This window comes from Dermochelys coriacea, chromosome 7 (genome assembly GCF_009764565.3).
Source record: "Dermochelys coriacea isolate rDerCor1 chromosome 7, rDerCor1.pri.v4, whole genome shotgun sequence".
Lineage (NCBI taxonomy): Eukaryota > Metazoa > Chordata > Testudines > Dermochelyidae > Dermochelys > Dermochelys coriacea.
Genome location: NC_050074.1, coordinates 30,276,883 through 30,294,356, shown reverse-complemented (window position 1 = coordinate 30,294,356; position 17,474 = coordinate 30,276,883). Strand labels below are relative to the sequence as shown.

The window sequence follows — 17,474 nt, the reverse complement described above, 5'->3', positions numbered from 1 at the left end:
GGGGAGTGGTATGTCTAGTGGTTAGAGCAGGAGGGCTGGGAGACAGGACTCTGGGGATCTATCCCAGCTCTCGGAGAGGAGTGGGATCTAGTGGTTAGAGCAGGAGGGCTAGGAGCCAGGACTCCGGGGATCTATCCCAGCTCTCGGAAAGGAGTGGGGTCTGCAGTTCTCATCCAGCTGCACACAAGGGAAGGTCTCACACACACATACCCTGCCTCCATCCTCTGGGTCAGGCTGTCCAGGATCCCCCCAGCTGCCCCTCCCAGCTTGTCTCCCCTCTCCCTGGGCCTGGGACCAATTCTCTGCCTTACAAGGGCAGGGGCGTGCACTGTCCCATCCTGCCCCTCCCCGCCGAGGGGAAGAGAAGGGCAGGGGCTCCCTGCTGAGGCACAGAGCCGAGCAGGCAGCCGTGGGCGCCAGGACGATGCTGTGTCTCTGGCTGCTCCTGACTGGGCTGGTGGGGCCAGCGCGGGGCGCCTGGCCGGGGCCCGAGGCTGCCTGGCCCGGGCTTGAGGCTGCCTGTGGCCCCGAGGGCTGCTACGTTGTCTTCTTCCAACGCCGCAGCTTCCTGGAGTCCTGGCGGAGCTGCCGGGAGCGCGGCGGGAACCTGGCCACGCTCAAGCGCCGCGAGGAAGCCGCCCAGGTGGCGGAGCTGCTGCAGGCCACGGGCCCGGGTACAGGGCAGCAGCGGCTCTTCTGGATCGGGCTGCAGCGCCAGCCACGCCAGTGCTTCCCGCAGCGCCCACTGCGTGGTTTCACCTGGACCACTGGCGACCAAGACACGCTCTACACCAACTGGGCACGGGCCGAGTCTGCCGGGGGCGCCGCATGCTCGGCCTCGCGCTGTGTGGTGCTGAGCTATGGCCCGGCCATGCAGGAGAATTTCCAGTGGCTGGAGGGTTCGTGCACCCTGCCCGTGGATGGCTTCCTGTGCCACTTCGGCTTCGCTGGCATGTGCCACGGGCTGGCCACGGAGGAGATGGGGCCCGTGAGCTACACGACGCCCTTCGGCCGGGTCAGCAGCGCCCTGAGCCACATCCCCTTCGGCACGGTGGCGTCCGTGGCCTGTGGCAACGCAGCCCCTGTCTCAGTGCTGTGCATGCAGCAGGACGACGGCGCTGTGGGCTGGTCCAAGGAGGAGCCCCTTTGCGGGGAGGAGCAGGGGGACTGGTGCGAGGGTGACAATGGGGGCTGCCAGCAGCTGTGCGTGGACGAGGGTCCCAGCTACTCCTGTGAGTGCCACGCCGGCCACACCTTGCTGCCTGACGGGCACTCCTGCGCCCCAGCCGATGGCTGCCAGAACCACCCCTGCCAGTTTGAGTGTGTGCCCGGAGAGGCCGGAGGGTACCGGTGCTTGTGCCCCGTGGGCTACACACTGGCCAGCGGCGGGCATGCGTGTGAGGACACGGATGAGTGTGCCACGGGCCCGTGTGAGCAGCTGTGTGACAACTTCCCCGGGGGCTTCCAGTGCCGCTGCCAGCTGGGCTATGAGGACGACGGGGCCGGCGGCTGCGCCGACCAGGATGAATGCGGCACCGCCCCGTGCGAGCACCAGTGCGAGAACACCGAGGGCTCCTACCTGTGCCTCTGCCACCTGGGCTTCAGCCCGGCCGAGGAGGCGCCACAGCACTGTGCCGACAACGACGAGTGCCAGATCCCCGGCGTCTGCCAGCAGATGTGCGTCAACTACGTGGGCGGCTTCGAATGCTACTGCACCGAGGGCTACGAGCTGGAGGCTGACGGCATCAGCTGCGCCCCCCTGGCAGAGCCCCCCGCGCTGGCCACCCGGCACCAGACCTTCTACCCACGCTTCAGGGACCAGCAGGAGTGGGGGGCAGAGATGCCGCAGGTTTTGGGGACGGACGAGCCTTTCAGCCTGACCCAGGCGTCCTCCGGCCCCACTGCTTCCCACCACGATCTCTCTCCTGCAGCCCCGCACCCCAGCACTGGCCACTCAGCCCCTCGCCCTTCCACTGCCCCACCAGCATCCACCACCAGCCCCCCAATCCCTTCCACAACCACTGCTCCCCCAGATCTCACCACTGGCCCCCCAATCCCCAGCACCACCACCCTGATCCCTCCTACATCCACTGCCCGCCCAGAGCCCACCAATGGCCCCCCAGCTCCTCACACGAGCCCCGCTATCACTCCCACAATTGGCCCTCCAACCCCCAGCACCAGCCCCCCAAGCCCCAGATCTCCAAGGTCCCCTGGTGCTCCTGCCTCACCCTACAGCATGGGGGAGGAGGACCCTGCTGCAGACAGGGCCAGGGCTCCACTGCCTCCTTCAGAGGACCCCAGCACCTCTCCAGGCGGGGAGCGGGCACGGAGGAAGCGGGATGACCGGTGGCTGTTGGTGGCACTGTTGGTGCCCCTCTGTGTCTTCCTGGTGATCATGGTGGCGTTGGGCATCGTGTACTGCACCCGCTGCGGTGCCAGGGCCAAGAGCCGCAGCGTCACACAGTGCTACCGCTGGGTCACCAGTGCAGGGGGCAAGGGGCCCCCACACCCCCCTGCAGGGGCCCACCCGACCACCTGCCGGACCAGCGTCTAAGACTGGGCGGGGCCCAGAACACAAAGGGACCAGGATGCCTCCCCCCACTCCCAGCTGGGAGACGAGACCCCCGCCTGGGATGCCAGGACTGGCCTGCACCCTTCCCCAGCTGAGACCGTGGAGCCACCCCATAGTCCCTGGCTGGGACATGGAGGCCGACGCCCTGGCTGGAGCAAGGGCCCTGCAGCCACCCTGCCCCCTGGCTGGGACATGGACACCCCAACTGGAGCACGGAGTCCAGAGCCACCCCATCACCCTCCCCCAGCTGGGACATGGACCCCCCATTTATTTCCCAACTCTCCAGCTGGAGCATGGTCCCCCCAAAACTGTCCTGTCTCCATCAGCTGGTCCCCTGGAATTGTGCATTGGCCATCCCGGAGATGGAATCACCCCTGTCCCAGGGCTGGCACTAGGACTAGAACTGGGCCCCTCGATCCAGGGCAGAGACATGGATCCCCTGCACCCTGGCTGGGACATGGGCCCCCACTCATCTCCAGAGCTGGGTTCCTCCTTATCTTGCTCCATGGACTTCTGCCAAACGGACACAGGAGCCACCCCCACTGCTCTAGGGGCCCCCGCTGATTGTGGGGAACCCATGATGAGACCCACTACTACCCCCACCCCAGAAAAGCTACGAGAAACTGACAGGGATGGAGAAGTGCCCGCAAGACTTGAGAGACCTCTGGAACTAGGGGTCACGGAGCCAAGAAGTGTGGGAAGTGGGGGCCTGGAGCTAGGGGACAGAAGGGGAGTCATGGGGGGGCTCAGAATGGGGGTTGTGGGAGGTCTCGGGGAGAGAATGTGGGGGCCCTCTGTGGGCGTGGAAGTTCAGGGACTCCCCAGATGCTGTTCCATTCTTAACGTGTGTTGCTCTCACAATAAAGGGGTGAGCCCACATTGCCTGCAGCTGGACAGCTTTACTGGGGTAGGGGGGCTGGGAGTCAGGACTCCTGGGTTCTATTCCCAGACAGTTTTACTGAGTCAATCCCTGACTCCATGATGGAAACCTTGGAATTGGCATCATGTGAGAAATCTGTGGGGTATTAGACTACTGAGCCCCACACTTGGCCCTCTGGCCGTCCAGGACTCCTGGGTCTATCCCAGCCCTGGGAGGGAAGTGGGGGCTGGTGGGCTAGAGTGTGGAGGGGGGAGGGGCAGTACTCCTGGGTCTCCCTGGGAGCAAGCAGGGATGTTTGTGTCTGCTGTTGCCTCTTTAATTAGAGTGTAATTAAAGTTCCTGGTGGCAGGAAGCTCCCTGTACCAGCTCCCCCCTCCTCTGGGGCCTTTCCCACCAAGCGAGCAATGGCCCCCCAGAGTCTGTGTCCCACTGGGGTGGGCTGGGACATGGCTCCCTGCCTTAACCCTTCACTAAAGCCAGGAGCAGCCCATCCCCCCTGTCCCATTGTAAGCTGGGCTGTCTTCAGCTCTTACACTAAGCTGGAGCAGGTCTGTGGATGGGAGACCTCCAGGAGGCTGTGAGAAGCAGAGGCTCACTTTCTGCCCTAAACTATCCTGCAATCCCAATTGTTGCACCCCACTCCAGAGGTGGCTGCATCTCTGCGCTGGGTGAGAGATCCTACCCCCTGCTCAGACCCAGCAGTGGCTTCATCTCAGTGCCAGGTGAGGAGTCCCTGTGTAAACAGCCCCCCGTGCACCACCCCAAAAGTGGCTGCATCTCAGAGACAGGGAAGTGATTTCTCTGTATACAATGTGTACAAACCATTAGTAAATATTTTAAACTGAGTCTGGCTATGGATGAAATGTTCTACAGCTTCTTACGCAGGGAAATATGCCCTGTTATTCCAGCCGTGGGCTCCCCCCTCCCGCTCTGCCAGTGCCTGTATGTCCTGACCGACAGCCTTCTGCTATCCCACGCCTGGGCTTCCTCACCCCCAGCCCACCATGCAGTGAAGGGTTAATACAGCAGCGGCCCAGGGAGCCCCCCACCCCAGCCGGTTGGGGGAAGGTTTCCTGGGCTCCCTGCCCCAGAGCCGCCCGGCCTGTTAGCACAAACTGGAAACAGACTCTGGCCTGACGCAAACACTTGGCAAACAATGGCCCCCAGGCACCTTGGGGAGAGAGAATGGGAGGGCTGGGAGGCATGGGGGGCCAGGAGAGGAAGGGGGCAGGGGGAAGGGAAGGATATTTTGGCTCCTTCAACTGATTGAGTTTCCCAATGTCTGTGCCCAATTGAACTCTAGCCCCCGCCACGTGCCCAGACACCCAGAGACATTTATGCACACTGAACCTCCCCCCGAGACACACTCACATGCTCATATACCAATATGCACACACCCACCCAGAGACAGGCGCCCGCACACACCCAGAGACATGTGCACACCACACAGGAGACATGTGTGCACATGCTGGTGTCAGCGCATACACACAGAATGACAAGCACATACCAGTGTGGGCACACTCACACATAGAGACACATGCATTACCCCTCAAGACATGCACACACACACAGACACACACACATTGGTGCAAGCACACATGCACACTGACACACGTACACACACCAATGTGAACACCCTCACCCCCGAGATATGCATGCGCTCACACACCCTTCCCCCCCACGGATGTTCCCCCCATAGATTTCCCTGGGTCGGGGCTGAGCAAATGCTATAAATGTGACAGTGAGCAAGCTAGGCGGCGTTTGCGCACAATGTGTGTCTGTGCAACTGTTAGTGCAAGTGTGTGCTCACCCTGCCCCCTGCTGGCTGGATCAGGGAGCTGCGCAGGCCCTGGGCCCTGCTGGGGGGAGCCGGCATCCCCCAGCCATGGTCAGCTAAGGGGGTTTGCAGCCTTCAGGTGCTGACAACACAGCACCTGGAAGACACCCCCCCACACACGCCTACCGCCTCTTGACACAGTCTGCATGTGGGACAGGCCTGGGATAGCAGGGGGGCTGTGAGTCAGGACTAGGGGGCACTGGCAGAAGCAGAGTTGTGGGGTGGGGGCAGGGATGACTCTGCATGTTTATGGGGGGTGTATTTGGGGGGAGGCAGGTTGAACCCCAACATACTGTGTCTGCCCCTTTTCCCCCAGTTCCCTGTGTCCGTCCCCCGTCCCCCCCCACCCCGAGATGGACAGGAATGTGCAGGGGAGAGGGGGGAGTGTTGAGAAGGGTTAATTAGAGCCAGACGGGCGGAGAAGCCAGAAGAATCTCAGCTCTGTGGGGCCTAATGAAGAGCAGATGGGGCTGTGTGCTTGGGACAGGGACCCCTCCACGGCCTGGCTCCCCTCACCCCCTGTAGCATGGCCCCCCATTGTCCCAAAGCCCCCCGGCCTCCCCCACAGCACAGCCCCCCCCGACTGGCCTGGCACAGCCCCACTATCCACTCCTACAGTCCCCCCTGCCTCCCCCATCGACCATGACACCCCCACCCCACCCCACCATTCCCCCAGCACAGCCCCAATACCTGCCCCCAGGGCCCCCCACCTTCCAACACCATGGCCCCCCATGGCAAGGCCACCTCCATGGCACTGCCCTTCTCCAGTACAGGCCCCCATTCCTTGATACACCCTCCTATGGCTCCTTATAATCCCCCAGCCCAGTCCCCCATACTCCCCACAGTTCCCCACAGCCCATTGCCCCTAATCCTTGCCATCCCCCTTGTGGTGACCCCAAATCTTTCCCCCACAGAGACCCCCAATGTCCCCCCCCAAGCACTTGCAGAGAGTGAACCATACCAGTGCTCTGCTCTTGGGGGATGGGGTGTCCTTCACCAGTGGGGGGTTTAAAAGGGTTCTGTCACTGTTCACCGTGGTGGGGAGGCGCTTGCTCGGCAGCCAGGCAGACACCCGTGTGGGCGGATGGCCTCATTGTGAGCACGAGGGGCTGGGCAGACGCTGTGCAGGCGGGTGCGTCGTGAGCACAAGGGGCCAGGCGGACACCATGCGGACAGGTGCGTCGTGAGCACAAGGGGCTGGGCAGACGCCGTGCGGGCAGGTGCGTTGTGAGCAAGAGGGGCCGAGCGAATGCTAGGTGGGCGGGTGCGTTGTGAGCACGAGGGGCCGGGCAGATGCCATGCGGGCAGGTGGGCATATCAGGAAGAGCAGGGCCATGAGTGTGCCCATGCAGGGATCTCACACACGTGCAGAAGCCTGAGGACCCATGTGGCCCCCAAGGACTCATTCTGAACATGTATCCTGGCTCCCCCCAAGTCACTTGTGACCCCTGGCTGTGGGGTGCAATAAGCCAGCCTGCAGCCCCCCCATACCCCTCTCTCACTGCATGGACCCACCAGGGAGGCCTGTCCCAGCAATGGGGGCGGGGAGCAGTGATCTAGGTCGGGCAGGGGGCAGAGCCGAAGTGGGGCTGGGAAAGGAAATGCCGGGACCACCCAGTGAGTCCCAGCCATGGCTCAGCAGCAGGAGCCAGAATGAGGCACAGAGGAACTGGGGAACACTCCCCACCCCCAGCTCTGCCAATGCCCCTCACTCCTGACCTGCAGCCCCCTGCTATCCCAGCCCTGGTCTCTCCCCCAGCTCGGCAAGTGCCTCTCAATCCCGAGCCACAGGCCCCCGCTATCGCAGTCCTGCCCCCCCACTCCTGACCCACAGCCCCCTGCTACTCCACCCCTGGGCTGCCCACCTGAGGCAGAGACCCAGGTAGGGCAGCTTCGCCCATCCCTGTGCCACAGGATGGACGGTCCCTGGAAATCAGCCAGGTCCAGGCCTCAGGCTTCTGCAGAGGAGCAGCCCCGTCTGTTTGTCTTGGCTGGAGCTACAGCCCCACCTCCCCACAAGCTTCCTGCCACCTCCCCCGCAGAGCGGAGATATGGGGGAGGCCCAGGCTCATCTTACAGGATCCCAGAGTGGGGATAGCAGGGGGCTGTGGGTTGCGATGGAGCGTCATCAGCACAGCTGGGGGAGTCTGAGTCCCAGGGTCTGTCTGAATATGGGGGTACAGGAGCCTTTGTGTGCCCATTACTCTTGTCCCAGCTCAGCCCCACTGCCAGGGTAGCATGCAGGGTGACTGTGTGTTTGTGAGTTCATAGGGTGGGTGTGTGCTGGTTCTGTGTGTGAGCCTGATGGGAAAAGCAGGCTGGTTTGGTGTGAGTGTGCACAGCCAGGTGCGGGGGAATGTGTGTGTGTGTGTGCCAGTGCAGTGTGAGCGTGCAAAGTCAGGTGCGGGGGAGTGTGCCTGGATGTGCCAGTGTTGTGTGTCAGTGTGCACAGGCAGATGCAGGGGGAGTGTGTGTGCGCCAGTGCAGTGTGAGTGTGCACACCCCGGTGCGAGGGAATGTCTGTGTGTGTGTTTCAGTGCCTTTTGAGTGTGCAGGGGATTAGTGCCTATGCACCCAGCTGGGTGTGCGAGGGACACGCATGCTGGTCAGAGTATGGCTAGCCAGCGGGCGGCTGTGGCGGTAGGGATGTGGGAGGGAGAGAATCAGGGGTGGTTCATGCCTGTGAGGGCATATGGGGGTGAGTGTGAAAATGGACCCTGGACACAACAGAAGGGAAGCTGAGCTACCCCAGCTCTACCCTCCCCTCCCTTATCCCCAGCTCCAGGAGGGGAGTGGGGTCTAGTGCGTTAGAAGGGGGAGGTCTGAGAGCCAGGACTCCTGGGTTCCCTCTGGCTCAGGGAGGGGCTATCCTGTGTCTCAGCCATGGCTCAGTGACAGGATCGGTGGTGGGGCAGGAGCAGGCGCTGCCTCATTAGGGTGAGGGGAATTAATGCATGTCCAGCCCCCCTCCCATCATAGGGACTGCAAATTACCAGTTATGGGGGAGGGAGGGTGCAGTGGGTCCTGGGGGGTGGTGGTGGTGACAGTATGCGTGGAGGGGAGATGGGGGCTGACTGTGGGGGGGAAGAGAAGCACAAAGTGAGGCTGGGAAGGGCTGGGCACGCTGCCAGCTCCCACATTGTACCGTCCCGTTCAACTGCGTTTAACCCCCTCAACTCAAAGCTAAGGATGCTTTCACTAGCCCTCCATCAGGCTTTGTTTTTGTAGGGTCTCTCAGGAGCGTGGGCAGAGATCAGTGTGTCATGGTGGAATATCTGAGGGGCAGCAGAACTGTGGGGGAGCCCAAGGCTGGGATAACAGGGGGCTGGCGGTTGGCACTGCGGGGCACCAGCAGAGCTGGGGGTTGAGCCGAAGCCCTGACTCTGCAAGGAGCCAGGCCCATTCCCTGCTAAACCCATTTCCCGTCTCAGCCCTAAGGGACCTGTTTCAGTGCCTGGTGGAACCATCAGCAGCCAGAGGGGGACAGGAATGCCATGTGGCATCGTGCCCCCACTGCTGCCCCAGAGTCCAGCAGCTGCACATCCATCCTGTCCCCCAATGGCTTGCTCCACCGCCGCACTGACGACATGCTGCTCACAGGGGGGGTTGCCCAACCGAGCTGGAATAGAACCCAGGAGCCCTGACTCCCAGTTCCCTGGCACTGCCCCTCACTCCAGCCCAGCAGCCCAGCCCTGCCTCTGTCCTGTCTCTGTCCCTTCTCTGGGGGAGGGATGCAGCTGTGATGGTCAGAGGAAGAAGGAGGCCCTGGGGAAGCCCCCCCTTGTCTATCTCCGGGTGGGGGGGTGGAGTGGGGAATATTTGAGGCTTGACAGTCTGGGAGGAGCCAGGCCAGGACCCGCACGTCACCAGGAAAGTATCTGAGCAAAGAGCCAAAGGATGGGATGGGAGAGAAGGGCCAAGCTTTGCATGGGACATTGGGGCCTTTCCCCTCCGGGGGAGCCAGCTCCCATCTGACCCCACGGTGTGTGTGTGGGGAGACTGGCTGGCTCCCAGGGGACGGGGAATGGGATCGGGGGATTTTCCCACTTGGGGTGCTGACTCCAATCTATCCTCCTCTTAGAGGAGAGCCCCTGGGGCTGGGCAGTGTGGTGGGGGCAGAGGGCCTAGGAGTGGCTACAGGTGAGACCCATAGGTGCTGGAACTAGGGGTGCTGCACCCCCCTGGCTTGAAGCGGTTTCCATCATATCCAGGGTTTACAGTTGGGTTCAATGGCTTTCAGCACCCCCAGTAGACACATTGTTCCAGCGCCCCTGGTGAGACCTGCTCATCTCATCAAGTCCCCCTGGGAGCCAGGCAGACCTGGAGGATAGGTGTGTGTGTGTCCCTTTGAACGTGGCCTGTTCTTGTATGACCCAGACCTGGTTCTGCTCAGCTGTCCCAGCACCTCCAGGCCTGTGGGATTGTAGCCCAGAGACCTGCTCCCAGCCCTCAAGGGGTAGGTGTGCGAGAGACATGGTGTGTGTCCCACACCTAGTGCATTGGACAGGCTAGTGCAGGTGAGAGTGCGTATAGGTGAGCGGCTCTGTGTACATGTTGGTGTGTGTGTGTGCACGGGTGTGTATAGCAAGCAAGCAAACAGTGCATTAAACATCACCTCCATGCCTGTAGCTCATCACTCTCACACACGCTGCCACGCTCACCATGCGGATGGGCTGAGAGGGGCACTCGCAGCCTTGCTTCTCCCACACAGAACCAGCACCGACCCGGCCCGAACTCCTGGGTTCTAACCCAGCTCTAGGAGGGGTGGAGTATTAAGGGGAGAGGTGGTTCAGGACACCCCAGCACCCCAGGGAAAGTGAGTCATCACAGCAGAATGTGATGGGCTCACGCGTTCCCTGCTCACACCCACCCCACCCGACACAGGCCGGCTGGACCCACAACAACATCTGGATCTGCTCAGCAGCTGGAGCGCCCATGGGGGGGGGCAGTGAGAGCAAGAATGGGATCATGTGCCAGGCTTTGTTGGGCCTGGAGCTCCCCCCCAACCCAAGCTGGGTCAGTGCCCCCCAGGACACACTGGGTGCCACTAGCTGGGATTCCCCTCCATATGGACCCCTTCAGAGCTGTCTGGGAGTGGAACAGGGTCTAATATCACAGAGCAGGGAATGGAACCCAGGAGTCCTGACTTGCAGCCCCCAGCTCTAACCACTGGCCCCACTCCCCTCCCAGAGCCAGGACACCGAACCCAGGAGTCATGGTTCCCATGAAGTACTAGGCCCTGTTGCTTCCTTCCTGCAATCCAATGGTTTGGCCCCTCATCCCTGTGCAGTGTGGGACAGACCCCGCTTAGCAGCTGGGAGAGCGTGGTCCAGGCTGGATTCCCAGCCCCCTGGGGCCTGAGTTCCTGGGGAATGTGGCCCCACCAGGAAAGGAAAGCAAGCAACCTCTTCCCAGAGTGGATAAATATAGCTCAGGGGTGGGTAGGGGGTCACAGACAGGAAGGGACAGCGTGGCAGCTTCCGGCCATTCCTCTCCGTCCTTGAGTGACCCACAGCCCCACAGAGACAGTGACAAAACCCCATGATTCCTCCTCCCACACAGGCAGGGTGGGATCTAGCATCTGGCTGCCAGGAGCTTGCTGAAACAGAGGGGGGATCCAGCAGAGACAGGAATGGAGACCCCCTCCCCCAATAAACCCTACAGGTCCAAGCCAGACAGTCCTTCCATCCTGTCCCCCAACAGCTCATCCCACCCCCGTAGAGGGAAAGGTCCTGTGTCCCGTTCCCTACAAATGTAGGGGGGCTGACTCCTGGGCGGGGGCAAAATTGTGGTGGGACCAAGGGCTGGGAGAAGCATCCTGCGTATAGGAATTAACACCAAAGTGGGGAGCGTGAGAATGAAACCTGGCCGCGTGACACATTCCTGCAGCTCCCAGATGGACGCTGCCACTGACACAGAGATGGGGGGGGGGGGGGCGAAATCTTCCTCCTGTGGCCCAGAGGGGGCTGGGGTCCTTTGATGGGGCTTACAGGGGAAGATACCAGTTCTTCCCTCTAAAGGAAGAATGGGGGTGAGGGACGACTAGACTGTGTGTGGGGAGCAACTCAGAGCCCAATGGGGGGCACTGAGAGCAGGATGGACGGGGGAATTCTGATCCCCCCTAGCCCCCCCAACTCCCTGTCAGACCTCACTCCGGTACCCCCAGGCTCCCTCTATAAACAGCCCCCATGCCCCACCCAAGAGGCGGCTATGTCTCAGGGATGGGCGAGGGATCCCTCTATAAAAACCCCTATGCCCTACCCCACAGGCAGCTGCATCTCAGAGCCAGATGAGGGATACCTGCACAATCCACAGTCCCTGCAGCGCATCAGCCCCCAGCACTGTACTGAGGCACGAGGATCAGCGCTGACTACTAGGGGGGAGCCCCCGTACTGAGTCCCCACCCCACTCCCATAATTTAACTTTGACCCCACTCAGATGACACCTGGGCCTGTCTCTGCTTTGAGTGAGGGCCTGACTGGGAGCAGGGACATTAATTTCCCTCCATGGAGTGGGGGTGTCTCAGGGCCATAGTCCCCCCACCCCTCCGGCAGGGTCCGTTTGGGTGCTGCCCCCCTGCTCCAGGACAGGATAGAACAAAGAGCACGTGCTGTTCCAAGCCCCCCTTGGATGAGCTCATTCCCCCCCTCGGGCCGCCATGCAGGGCAGGGCCTCGGGGTTCATGCAGCATCTGCTGGGCCTGGGTGGTGCTGGCTCAGCCTGGAGCAGTCCCAGAGCCCAACAGCTGGGGGGTGGGGTGGGGGGACACAGAGCACGTCCCCCGCACAGCCTATCAGTGGGGTGGGGGACACACACACACAGAGCTCCTCCCCCACTTAGCTCCAACTCACCAGAACACCCACCCTTCCCCATAGCCTGGTGGGGGAGAAACATACACAGAGCATCTTCCCCCACAGCCCACATACCCCACTGGAAGGAAACCTGCCCCCCCCATGCCACTGTCATCCTCCAACCCCCAGCACACCTGCAGGAACCCCACATCCCTAACCGCATAGAAGACCCCCTAACACTCATAGACCCTCCCCCAATGTAATGTGCCCCCTCCCCGCTCTGCAGGAACCCCCAAAAGCAGCCTTGCCTCCACCCAATGTGCCCTAGTCTCACATGCTCAGAGAACCCCCACCACAGCCCTTCACACCCCTCAGTCACACTCTCGCCACTCCCTAGCCATGCAGGGCCCCACCTAGGAGGCACAAGGGTGTTTACTGCCCCTGTGGAGGGTAGATCCTGCCTTGCTAGGGACGAGGCTGTGACCTGGCAAATTTGCCTATTATGGGGCAAATGAACTAGAAGGGAAAGGCCCCTTGTGCCATTTTTCACCCTCCTGAGCCAGCCAGTCCTCCCCCCTCACACCCAGCTTGGACCAGCTGGAAGCTGGTGCCAGAGGGGAAAGGCCCCACAGTGCAGGGTGAGTGCAGCAATCGGGTGGGGAAGAGCTCCACACTCTCTCACACCCCACATGAGCTCACAGCAGCCCCAGCTGCTCCCGGCCCTGCTGGCCCATGGACAGACTGACGCAAGGGCAGGGAATTGGGGCTGGAGCACGAGGGTGGGTGGGACGGGGACAAGGGTCAGTGCCCAGGGATAGAACTGGGCCAGTCACGGGGCGTCAGCTGCTGTAGCCGGTGCTGCCAAAGATCCTGCAGCCTGGCCCAATGCACACAGCTCTGCCGATGTGCTTCCATCCCAGCTTGTAGCCCCTTTGTATCCCAGCTCTGGGCTCCCCCGCTCTGATCCTGACCCACTGCCTCTTGCTGTACCGGCCCTGGGGTCCCCCCTCAGCTCTGCCAGAGCCCCTCAACCCCAGCCCTGGGCTCCCCTCTCAGCTCTGCCAGAGCCCCTCAATCCCGGTCCTGAGCTCCCCCCCTCAGCTCTGCCAGAGCCCCTCAATCCTGGCCCACAGCCCCGAGCTGTCCCCACAACACTCCAAATTCATAAACGGGTTACAATCCCAGTTTAAGGATACGGATGGAGTGGTGTTGCCTCCTGCAGGCGTGATTACAGCACTGCACCTGGACTCAAATTCATCATTGAATCAACTGAACATACATTTCAATTACTGTCTTTTGGGTGCTGGTTCCCACCGGCTGGCTCCGGAGGGCAGGGAATGAGATACGGGCCTTTTCCTTCATGGGGGCACCAGCTCCAATCCAGGCCCAGGGCAGGGGACTGACTGGCTGGCTCAGGGGCACAGACTATGACCATGTCTTTCTGAAAACAAACCATGCCAGGACTCCTTTAGGTGGATTTCCTCAATAGAACAATGTTGGGGGTGGGGGCACACACAGAGGTTGATTTTGTAGTGATACAGTTATCCCAGGACAGCCCTTCAGGTGGATCCTGTTATCCCAGGATAAAGGTGCTTTAACCCCACTTATCTTATTCCCCTTGTGCACAGCTATCCTGTATCCTGGTACAGCTGCATCCTCACCTGGGGCAGGAAGTATCCTAGTGCTGAAACGAGACCAGGAATGCTCCAGCTGGACCATGTGTGTGTGCGCTGACTGGCTCTTACACTGGTGTACCAACCCCCAGGACCTTAGGAAAGCCATAGAAAGGTTCCTTCCTTGGACAGCAGCTGTGGGCTTTTGAGACATGCTGCCCTGGGCGTACTCCACTAGAGGTGCCCCTGTGCCACAGGCCCCCAAGAGTGCCCCTCTGGTCCATGCCTGCACCTCAACTACCCTATGCCCCGTTTCAAGGCCACAGGAGGTGGAGTGGACCAGTGCCTTCACTGCCAGGGCTCCCAGAGCAGACAGCAGGCTCCACAGCGGAGGGAAGGGGGGCAGAAAGTGGAACAGACACAAGGCCAACACATTGCAAAGAATCCCTGCCACTGCAGAAAACTGCCTTGTCTTCTTCCAGTGTTTGTCCCAATGCATGCTACATGCCAGGGGCCTCCCAAGCAGGCTTCTGGTTCTGGCAGGAGCTCCGAGCCTGCCTGCCACCGACTGGAGAATCACCTGCCCAGTCTGTAGTACCCGGGAAGGTATGGATATTACTCCATGTGGTGGCTCAGCTCCAGGAATGCTCCTCAAGTGGCCCACAAAGGACACCTTGAGTCCTTGTCAAATGAGCTGTAACCGTGCTTGGGGGATTTTGTGTGGCAGCCTCAAAACAGCTCAGATACAGCTCAGACCACAGCACCTGCCATTCCTCCAACGAGACAGACCAGCTCAGGGAGGGCCACCTGGTTTTGTGTCTGTAGGGAAAAGGGTAAAGGTCTCCAAACTCATGATGTGTGTAAGTTGGCCTCACCCGTTAGTGTGACATTTCAGATACCACACAGCATTACATGACTCACCACCGCAGAGCAGCCTCTCACAGCGAGGGCCTGCATGGCAGCATGCACTGCCTCAGTTTCCCCAAAACAATCTTCAGCCTACTCCAGCCATAGGGATGACATGCTGCAGTGATGTGGCCCCCCAGCTAACTCATTAACAGACATCCACCCTGTCCTGGGAATCAACATCCAAAACACCCTCCCACCCCATGCACCTTTATCCCAGTTCCCAACTGGACCCAGTCCTTCCTTCCCAAGGGATCTGTTCTCTTTCTTCTAACTCATATACACTTCTGCTTACCTACTGTGCTCAGTTTCCAGGCCAGCCATGCTTCCCATCTGCCCCCATAGCCCCTCCTGGGATCCTCCCCAAGCAGCCACACCCAGATACCTTCCCCATTGCATCCAGTACCTGCCTTGCGTTCCACTCTGCTCTGCTGGGCTTCCTTCCTCTTAAGTCTCACACCCAGCAGGTTGCAGCTAACTGAACAGAGCTGACTAGCCCAAGGCCTCCTGGTCCTTAAAGGGGCAGGCCCTCGTGTGACACCAGGGTAAATGGATGGCGTGAGTTAGATGACATTCAGACACAATTCTGGGTATGAACTTAGGGTGCAGCCTGAGCGTGTCCTTGTCTGGGAACAAAACTATATAAGGAGGGTCAGTTGTAAGAGCCCCTAGTTCCCCCACCATTCCTGCTGATGTTATCGCTGCAGGACAGGGGGCTTTCCTGGGTAAGTGCATGGTTCAAAGAGTGATCTCATTGGACCTGTTCACACTGCACTGAGGTCCCAGACTGGGGCAGGTTCTACTCCAGGTGGAAATGCTCTGAGGGAAATGGGGAGTTGGTATGGTGGGAGAATAACAACAAAATGTCTACATGGGGCTGGGGGGCACTGATTGCTGCCCAGGGCAACCTGAGAGAGCAGTGTCAGAGACCCGAGTTCTTCAGCAGTTGTATAGAGTCCAGACTGTCAGCTATCTGAGACTGCCCCAGTACAAACTCGAGCTGATCCTGCCAAGCCACATATCCTTTCCACTCAGAGCTGCCCACTTTCCTCATGGAATCAGCCTGTGGAACTCATTGCCAGGGGATGTTGTGAAGGCCAAAAGGATAAAAAAAAGAAATAGGTAAGTTCATGGAGGATAGGTCCATCAGTGGCTATTAGCCAAGAAGGTCAGGAACACAGCCCCATCACCTGGGCGTCTCTAACCCTCTGTTTTCCAGAAGCTGGGACGAGGTGACTGGGGATGGATCACTTGATAATTGCCCTGTTCTTTTCATTCCCACCGACACGTTTGGCTCTGGCCCCTATCAGAGACAGGATACTGGGTTAGATGGACCATTGGTCTGACCCAGTGTGGCCATTCTTATGCAGTCCTTTCTACTGCTGAGCAAGAGAGTTTGTGTCCCCGTTTGTACATTGCCTATTCTTTCTAGCTCCAACACCCGGCCAAGAACCAAGTGGTCAGGTGGAGGGAGGACAGTTCAGGGGAATGAGCTCTTCTCTTGTTCTGTGATAGGAGCCCTGGCAGCAGGGGGAATGGGATGGGATGACAAGTGGACAAACCAAGAGGATCTAGGAACCATTATTGCCTCGGCCACCTGGGTGCCAGTTGGAGAATTAGTGCACTGTCCTGTTTGCTGTGTCCTAGTACTCTGGGAAGCAACGGGGTGGGTGGATTGACATCTGTTGTGACCAAAGGGATGGGAAAGAGAGGAGCTCTCTCCCCCTGCTCGTTTATAGTGTGGTCATATTGTCTGTGGTGATGGGAACTGGTTGAAATGGCTGGTCTAGAGGTCATTGTGCCCTGTTCTGAGTTCCAGCAGAGCAACTCTTCTTGCCTTGCACTACCTGATGGTCCAGGGGGACTCCTCAACCCAGCACAGATGCCTTCAGCAATATAGTTCCTGTCGGAAGGGCTGGGACGAAGGGGACTCCTACCCAAACTGCAGCCGGGTGCTTCCCCAGTTGGGAGAGGAAGGAACCCTTGGTGGGAGTGCTCCCATCAGTTTGGGCTGTGGGCTGTCCCCAGCTGAGCTAGCCTGCAGTGAAGATGCAGTTTGGCAGGCAGCGTCACAAAAGTGCAAGAGGCCGCGTGGCCCAGCAGGACCTTACCGTCATCTGTGGAGCGAAGAGGATGGATCAATCGGTCGTGAGCCAAGTCCACACTGCCAACCCTAGAATCCATCTGGCATGGCTTGGCAGGGGCTGAGGCCTTCAGCCAGCCTCCTGGCAGTAACCCTGCCTTGTGCCAGGCCCGGCAGTAGCTCACAAGAGACTCCTCAGCCTGGCGATAGAAGTGTTCAGATACACCCCAGAGGGAAAGGATCTGACTCCAAATAGTTCCTTATCCCGAGAAGGAGGCTGGGGGCCTGGCCTAGCCCTCAGAGAGCTCAGCCCTCAGAGATCCACTGTAGGGCACTGTGTGGATTAGAAGGGCCCCAGGGACGGGGTAATGGGGCATATGGGGAGCATGAGAGTCCCTGTCCCGGGAGCACTGGGATACCCAAGAGGACTGCTCTGAACTCATGTCTGGGGCTGGGCTCTAGGACAGCGGAGTGATGACTCAGGGCCCTTCGGCTAGGAGTCAGCCGATGATTCATGACTTGTCTGTCTCCAAAGTGGGGGCAGTGATCAGGCAAGGGGGATCTGGTCCCACAGCTTGTGCTAACTCCCTGCAGTCAGAGGGGCCCATCTCTCCAGTCCTGGCTGCCTCCCCCATCCCCACGCTCCTCCTCACCCCCCCCCAGAGCCCTACTTCCCCCCAAAATCCTTGCGTTCTGCTGGACTCCAGGCCAGTGCCCCACTCAGTGCAGGGAGCTACCTCCTGTGATGTGCTAAGCAGCAGCAGCAGGGGGCACCAGTGTCCTGCCTCTGCC

The 17,474-nt window shown here is 60.3% G+C and overlaps 1 protein-coding gene across 1 annotated transcript; it reads left to right on the top strand.

The window, feature by feature from the left end:
- The first annotated feature begins 395 nt into the window (after positions 1-395).
- Positions 396-4,297, top strand: CD248 (CD248 molecule). The gene has a single exon (XM_038410365.2). It carries the CDS (start codon positions 425-427, stop codon positions 2,552-2,554), a length of 2,130 nt encoding a protein of 709 aa, XP_038266293.1. The 5' UTR covers positions 396-424; the 3' UTR covers positions 2,555-4,297.
- The last annotated feature ends 13,177 nt before the right edge of the window (positions 4,298-17,474 follow it).